At 37.3% G+C, this 8,871-nt stretch overlaps 1 protein-coding gene across 1 annotated transcript; it reads left to right on the plus strand.

Moving 5' to 3' along the window:
* Positions 1 to 4,178: 4,178 nt before the first annotated feature.
* On the plus strand, positions 4,179 to 6,852 carry LOC107737359 (tubulin alpha chain-like). The gene is made up of 4 exons (XM_016548840.1): positions 4,179 to 4,763; positions 5,222 to 5,444; positions 5,531 to 5,679; positions 5,798 to 6,852. The coding sequence occupies exons 1-4, from the start codon at positions 4,761 to 4,763 to the stop codon at positions 6,776 to 6,778; spliced, it is 1,356 nt and encodes a 451-aa protein (XP_016404326.1). The 5' UTR covers positions 4,179 to 4,760; the 3' UTR covers positions 6,779 to 6,852.
* The last annotated feature ends 2,019 nt before the right edge of the window (positions 6,853 to 8,871 follow it).

Below are 8,871 nucleotides of genomic sequence, written 5' to 3' on the forward strand. Positions count from 1 at the left end.
TAATATGTTTGTATTTTTTATATTTTTTTCCCTTAATGCAGCTTGGTTTTAATTATTTAGCCCCTGTTTTAACATTGCTGTTCTTTACATCACTTACTGGTATCGCAAGGGACAAATTAATATTTTGTGACCTGTATAATAACACTTTCTGAGCTTCAACTGTGACACATACATAAAATGAGCTCATGAATGTGCTAAAGTTGAGTTGCAAATATGGCCATACATGAGAGAATTCATGTCATCGGTCACACGGTCAAGACATCTTTTTGATTCCTAGAACATATTTTATCATTATATCAAGCAATTATATTTTTTATACCATCACAAGCTGGCTTTGATTTAGTTTTTAAATACATAATTAAGGTGTGTAAAATTTTATTTAAAACTTTTATTAAAAATAATTCATAATTTTAATTTTAGAATGAAAGGAAAAATAAAGTGGCTATAGAGGCTGTTTAGTGTGGTTAAAATAGAAATGAATGCAGAACCACATTGCACTGTCTTCAACACCATGCCATTGGAAAATAGGTATACTGGACTAAAATTCGGAGTACTACAGTGCCATATCATGACAAATGTAGTTTTCCAATATTAAAATTACATTTTACAGTCCCACTTTTTTAAATACATAAGTAAAATGACATTTGACTGTTTATTTATTTTTTAACCATTTAAACGTTACCATTTTAATGTTCAGTAGATATTATAGGAGTATTATATTGTAAATGCAATCCTTAATACAATTTGTAATGTGAATCTAATTGATATTTTGTCAATCACTACTTAGAAGTAAATTCTCAAATGTGTTAAATTAATTTTGTCTTATTCTTTTGTGATATTAATTTTAGAATATGGTATACTTCATGTTAAATGTTTAAAGGTGGGGTAAGCGATTTTTCAAAAACGCTTTAGAAAACTGATTCGGGCCGACTAGCAAAAAAACTTGTAGCCAATCAGCAGTAAGGGGCGTGTCCAGGGCCGCATTAAGACCTTACAGGGCCCCGGGGCTATGACTCACTGCAGGGCCCCCTATTACAAATATAATATATATTTTGATATAATATATATTTTTATCCTATCAAAATTATACTCCTAATTTTGATAGGATAAAAATCCTATTTAAAGTCCGCATGAAATCAAAATTGACTTTATTTACTTTACTAGCACACATTGCTAGTCTTGATGTAAACAATTAAACCAGTCAAAATACCCCACAGCCAATCACGGGCCCCCTCCTTGTCCGTGCCTAGCCCAATGGTTGATGCGGCCCTGGGCATGTCTACTCATGATGTGGAGGAGAGAGCATTCAGTGCACAGGATGGACATTAGTGAGCCGAGCGACAGAAAGATAGAGATGGCGGATAAAAAACAAAAGAGGAAAATGTCTGCGGAACAATAAGGCAAGAAGTAGGACCCGTGTAAATATCGGATCAACTTTCCAGCGCTGGAGAGAACTCAAGGAGCGGAAGGCCTGCGATCGGACGCCGAGGTTGCTTTGTTTCTTCTCAATAGGTGAGGAACACCATGTCTGCGCTGCAACAGCTAAAGTCTGTCTACACTGGACGCGACAAAGCGACCGCTGAAAATCATTTGAAATTTGTGTCAATACATCATGAAGGAAATCACTTACCCCACCTTTAACTGCAGTATGTCATTAGGGGAAAAGAAAATAGACATTCTCATATGTCTATGAAGATGTGTATATATTTTGTGTGTGTGTGTGTATATAAAGTGAATGTTTTAATGGGGTGTCAGTGAAAGCATATGCAACTCGTGTCTTGAAATGATCACTTTATTGCAGACGTCAGTAAGGTCAGTGCATAATTTTATGTGATCTACACACACTAATTGGAGGAATCACAAAATAAGACTCAATCTCAGTTGCCTACAGCATTAAATATGTGATTGACATGATCTAAAGAACAAATGTTTACTACATATTCTTTACAAACTGAATACTCACTTGACACGTCACTTGTCACCTTTAACGCCTCATTTCGTTTACATTTCTGACTAAAACTGATTAATGATGCAAAGCTGTAACTGACCTGGAGAAGAAAAAATGATCTTAATACTCCTCTCCCTCCTCTTCTCCTTCTCCCTCGACTGAATCTACACCCACCTCCTCATAATCTTTCTCCAGGGCTGCCATGTCTTCTCTAGCCTCAGAGAACTCTCCCTCCTCCATACCTTCACCTACGTACCAGTGCACAAAGGCACGCTTAGCATACATCAGATCGAACTTATGATCAAGCCTGGCCCAAGCCTCCGCAATAGCAGTGGTGTTGCTTAGCATGCACACCGCTGAAAATAAATGACTCTGTCATAAACATTTATCCTGAAAATTAGGATAATTACCAGTACTGAGACACAATGAGGCTTTATAAAATGTAATTTTCAAATGATATATTTGATTACACACCATATTTAATTCAAATTCATATTAATTTTCTAACAAAACATGTTATTAGGTAAACATTGTAAGTTGTGCTATGACACCCGTAACTATAAAAATATGAACCAACACCATTTTCAGATGTGTAATTATCCAAGCTAGGCAACAATGGCATGCAATGTGAAATGCCAGACGATATAAAATAGCTTGCCCCACATGAATGGAAATACACTCACACTGCTTTAAAGAAGAAAAGCAACAGTTTTATTATATAATAGTTGCAGCCTTATATCATTTTGACTTACTACGTGTTTTTAAGATAGAAATGCACATACTTTGCAAATGTAAATTGGGTGTTGAAATAAATTTGACATAATAACATGCAATTCTTTGCTTTAGGTATAAGACTGAATATGGCCACAGAGGCAAGAGCAACCATGGATGCCACCTGCCTCCTGCTCTCCTATTTGAAAAGCTCAAGCTCCACCCGGCTGTTCCCTATTTCTTGCCTGGCAACATGGGTTTCAGCCATTTTACCAAATTGCAGCACTATGTTTCAGTCTACAGTCTATGCAATATAAATTCAATCCATACCGAGGCTTATTATTCTGGGTTTATACATAATTTCTTTGCTGATGGGAATAACTGAATTTGTTTAAAGCACTGTTACACTCTGAAGAATACTGTTTCTATAGGCTACAGCATATGTTTCCTGGGCTTAGCTGGTCAGGGTAGATTATTTATTTGGAGTAGTGCATTTAATGCGATTATGACTGTCTGCATATGCTGCAGTGTGCACTCACTGCTATGCCTTTATGTTTAAATTTCACAAAACAATAAACGATTCCTATAAGCAAGGATAGTTCTAAACAAAACCAAACGTCTTTAGTCCAAACATAAATAAATAAATGTCCTGGTGAATTAAACCTCTGTTACTTAACAATCAATGGATTTGACCGTCAAAAGGTCTTATATATTTAAAACGTAGCCTATTTGACCACAATTGTGTATTATACATTGTATAGGTGTTTTAATATTGTAGCCTATCGCCGTGTTTAAATAATCATCTTCGCTTCGACGTAAAATATTATCAGTCATTTTAACGATTGAGTCGCGCCAAATAAATACCTCGATTGAAAACTGAAAATCACAAAGAGCATATACTAACAGTTCATCAGCATCTAACAGACGAAAAGCGGTCACACATCCCGATACAAAATAGCAGAGTCAACAATATTCACTAGAATATTCCGCAGGAATATATCGAGCAGATGCAGTTTATTAAAGCGATGGCACAGGTGTAGTGCTCCCTCTGTAACCTGCCTCATAATTATAATGTAGGCTACACAAGATTTAGCATATGCTTTCTTTAAAATAATATAGCCTAAAATGTAATAATACAGCTAGTCAGCTACTCACCATTTTCGTATACGTTGGAATAATCTGGAAACAATATTTTGCTGTACTGCGTTACTGTTGTCGACGGCGAAGAGTCGATGTAGTAACTGCGCGCAATCCTCGAGTCGAGCCGCTTTTATAGCGCGACAGAGCGTCTCAGGATATGTGACCTACTAGGCTACAACACTTGTTTCATTCAGGCTTTCTGCATGCCGTTGATTTATGAATAATCTCTGGGGATAATTTGAAATAATTATTACTTTATAGAATTCCCAGCGCATTTTATGTAGGCTACACTTTAAAACTGAAATAAAAGCGCTATAGCTATGACACTGAGTCAGTCGGTTCAAGTTCTCTTTCAAAATCAGAAAGATTTATTTTACATTCTACAGAATACATGGTGCTTGTTGAACAGTTTTTTGGTAGTCTGCAGCATTGTGACGTCATCTACTGCAGCAGAGACGGGCGGTGGCCCTGGTGCGTTTAGATTGGCCCTAGAAATATTTTCTAGGCAGCTTATTAGGTTTTAAAACACATTATGTTTGCATGGATCAGAATGATAAGGTGCGGCTGCATCAAAGCATCTAAAACGCGTCTATTGTTATTCATGTGTAACTATCGGTCTGTTCTGAATGTGTTATAAGAATTGTGTTAAGTAGGTTTATTAAAAAACAACAACACGAATGACATAATGTTCAAATATAATTTTAAATGATTTTTAGGATGCAGGTTTAATTCAGTCTAATAATATTACACGAATGCCACTTTGTGTGATGTTTGTAATCTAGCTTATAGTTTCTGTGCATTGTACTGTATTTTGTTTGGAGTGTTTTCAGAAGATGTATTTGGTTGTTCATAAGCTGAGCCACTCCCTCCTGCAGCTTGCTCTGTCATAGCGACATCTCCATCTTCTCTGCAGTGAGATCAGCACATATCAGCGTCTGCAGCAGCTGGGAAAAACGACAAAATGGTAAGTGAATACTTTAATTTCTCTGTTAATTTTCTGCCTTGTAATGTTCATCTTATTTGACTGTTTTGCGCTTTAATCAGAGGGTTTTGCACAGTTCTTGTAATTATTGTTGCTAGTGTTAGGAGTCAGAGAAGCATGATGAGCTGTCTATTATTCATAAGACAACATTTCTGGTTTGAGAGCCTAAAAAGCTACAGCTAAATAGCTATGTTATATATTTTTCAAAAACTGATTACGGTATTTGCACATTGCATGCCATTGTTGCCTAGCTTGGATAATTACTTTTCTACGTTTGTTAGAAAATTAATATGAATTTGAATTCAATATGTTGTGTAATCAGATATATCATTTGAAAATTACATTTTATAAAGCTTCATTGTGTCTCAGTACTGGTAATTATCCTAATTTTCAGGATAAATGTTTATGACAGAGTCATTTATTTTCCTTTTCCACAACAGCGTGAGTGTATTTCCATTCATGTGGGTCAAGCCGGTGTCCAGATTGGCAACGCCTGCTGGGAACTTTACTGCCTTGAGCATGGGATTCAGCCGGATGGACAGATGCCCAGTGATAAGACTATTGGTGGAGGGGACGACTCCTTCAACACTTTTTTCAGTGAGACAGGAGCTGGCAAGCATGTTCCCAGGGCCGTGTTTGTAGATCTGGAGCCCACTGTGATTGGTTAGTAATTGCCTGATTAGTCGTCTCTTATTGTTAATCCACAAGCTTCACAGCTTTCATTCTCTCCACTCTTTTTTGCGGTTCAGATGAGGTTCGCACTGGAACTTACCGTCAGCTTTTCCACCCTGAGCAGCTGATCACCGGAAAGGAGGATGCAGCTAACAACTACGCTCGTGGCCATTACACTATTGGCAAAGAGATCATTGATCTGGTTCTTGACAGGGTTCGCAAACTGGTAAGCCATCCTTGTAATCGCAGTCAGCCTGTTTACATTCAACATTTGTTTAGGTTTTAACTCAATATTAAATATGGTAGACTTGATAACTGTTTCTTTCCATTCCCTCTCTTCATAGGCTGACCAGTGCACTGGACTTCAGGGCTTCTTGGTGTTCCACAGCTTTGGAGGAGGAACTGGTTCTGGCTTCACCTCGTTACTGATGGAGCGCCTTTCTGTTGATTATGGAAAGAAATCTAAGCTTGAGTTCTCCATCTACCCAGCTCCACAGGTGTCTACTGCTGTGGTGGAGCCCTACAACTCCATTCTTACCACCCACACCACCCTCGAGCACTCAGACTGTGCTTTCATGGTCGACAATGAGGCCATCTATGACATCTGCCGTAGAAACCTTGATATCGAGCGTCCCACTTACACCAACCTTAACAGGTTGATAGGTCAGATCGTGTCCTCCATTACTGCCTCCCTACGGTTCGACGGCGCCCTGAATGTTGACTTAACTGAGTTCCAGACCAACTTGGTGCCGTATCCACGTATCCATTTTCCTTTAGCAACTTACGCTCCTGTGATCTCTGCTGAGAAAGCTTACCATGAGCAGCTCTCAGTGTCTGAGATCACTAATGCTTGCTTTGAGCCGTCTAATCAGATGGTCAAATGTGACCCACGTCACGGCAAGTACATGGCTTGCTGTCTGTTGTACCGTGGTGATGTTGTACCTAAAGATGTAAATGCTGCTATTGCCACCATAAAGACCAAGCGCTCCATCCAGTTTGTGGACTGGTGTCCAACTGGTTTCAAGGTCGGTATCAACTACCAGCCCCCTACCGTTGTACCTGGAGGTGATTTGGCTAAGGTGCAGCGAGCGGTGTGCATGCTAAGCAACACCACTGCTATTGCGGAGGCTTGGGCCAGACTTGATCATAAGTTTGATCTGATGTACGCTAAGCGTGCCTTTGTGCACTGGTACGTAGGTGAAGGTATGGAGGAGGGAGAGTTCTCTGAGGCTAGAGAAGACATGGCAGCCCTGGAGAAAGATTATGAGGAGGTGGGTGTAGATTCAGTCGAGGGAGAAGGAGAAGAGGAGGGAGAGGAGTATTAGATTTCCTTCATTGTCATGCCTTCTCCAGTATGAAAATGAATAGCAGATAGCCTTTAGACTGAATAATTTCACAAGCTTAAAAAATGGCAACATAATGTTCTGCCTACTTGGTGTTAGCTTGAATGTGTGTAATTTGCTGACAAATGTTACAACGAAAGCTAATTGTGCATATTCTGTGTGCTTTTTTTGTTTGTTTGTTTAAGGAATTCAATAAAAACCTTAAAATGAACATTCATATGCTTTTGATCATTTTTTGAATAAATTTAAGGGGACTTCAACAATTAACTGACCTTTTGTTTTTCCTTGATTTTTGGAAATAAAACAGTTTGATTTACTACGTAGAAAAACGAACGTTCAAAACATCCTCCTGTTTTTCAGTTGGTCTTAACTAATGACAAGAGTAACATTTGGGAAAGTCTGCATGTCAAACTTTTGTGAATGACAAATGTTTTCGTTTCCAAATCAAATAATGCAGGAGTTTATTATCTTTTTAAAAGCACAATTTTGACCAAAAATATGCTAATTTTCATATTTATAAGTCTCCTAAAAATGTATATAACTATAATTAATACCACAATTAATGAATTGGAAATTATTTGTAATTTTAGGTACAATTTATGCTACTCAAGGTATTATAATGACTAATAATTATTTTCACTTTTTTGTACTTTTTAGAAAAGTTATTGTGCAGGTATGTACTGTATATTGATTAATTTATTTATGTGGTATTGATGTAAAAGCACATCACAGACAAATTTGACATTCTGTTACATTTTAAATATTGGAATATCATAAACATTCCCAATCTTCGCATAATCCATGCATATGTTAAATGTTTTTGTTGCTAACTTAAATTATCTCAGATTTTTCTTAGAAACTCCAATTAAATGTGTCAGGTAGTGACAATTATTAAAACTATGTAGAGACAATGAAAGAAAGATATTTAAAAGGGGGCATAACATGAGAAATAAATTTTGCCTTGTTTTTTGGCATATAAGAGGCCTTTGTATCATTAAAACATCTTGCAAGTTTCATTGCTTAAAACGTCCTCCTCATTATAAACAAAGCATTTATTTAATCAAGCTCCAAAAATGTCTCGTTTGGATCTGAGGGGCAAGATGACGTCACGGGGGCACAAACATTTACATAAACACTGCCTCCAGAGCAAGACATCGACGAATAGTCATCTTCTCACCATAGGCCCCGCCCACTGGCATCCAGTCGCTAAAGGCTGACTCGATTACGCTTAAAGGGTTAGTTCACCCAAAAATGAAAATTAGCCCATAAATTACTCGCCCTCAAGTCATCGTAGGTGTATATGACTTTCTTCTTTCAGACGAATCCAGTCGGAGTTATATTAAAAATTGTATTTGATCTTTCAAGCTGTTTAATGGCACTCAGCGGGTGTTGCATGCATCAGTCCAAAAGCAGGTAAATACAATTCTCTTTGGATTTGAAACTTTAGTCTTTGCAACTTTACAGGTCTTCTTTATGCATCAAGAGCTTGTAACACTTCAAAGAGAAAGGAAAAATTGAAATCGCATCATATGACCCCTTTAATGCGAGTGTCGCGTTGCGTCAAAACGAATAGAAATTACAATTACTGCCGCTATCTTGTCTACACTGGATACAGTAAACACATGTACATTCGCTTTCTGACACAGTCCACACACTTGAGTCTGTCGTCAGGACAAATGGAGTGAAATAAAAATAATAATTTTTCCACTTTTGTGCAAAAAAACTTTTAACTTAAAGGAACATTAAAATAATAAAATGTCATGACCCCTTGAAAAATTCCCATCTTTTAGTAATACTAACTGCATAAGAATCAATCACTAATTGCCTCAGAATAAAATGTGACCCCCCCATAAAATCCCATCTTTTAGTAATACTACTAACTGCATAAGAATCAATCACTAATTGCCTCAGAAATAATAATGATAATTGTTATATACAAAAATCCTTATTTTATGGATGCCAAGTATTTCTTTAGAAAATGGCATGCTTGTCATACTGTTTCAGTGATGATGACTTTATTGACTGAGCAAAGGAAAAAAGTGGAAGCTATGTATGAATTATTGTAGCACTGTATG

Source organism: Sinocyclocheilus rhinocerous, unplaced genomic scaffold (genome assembly GCF_001515625.1).
Source record: "Sinocyclocheilus rhinocerous isolate Xijiao unplaced genomic scaffold, SAMN03320098_v1.1 scaffold133, whole genome shotgun sequence".
In the NCBI taxonomy this organism is placed as follows: Eukaryota; Metazoa; Chordata; class Actinopteri; order Cypriniformes; family Cyprinidae; genus Sinocyclocheilus; species Sinocyclocheilus rhinocerous.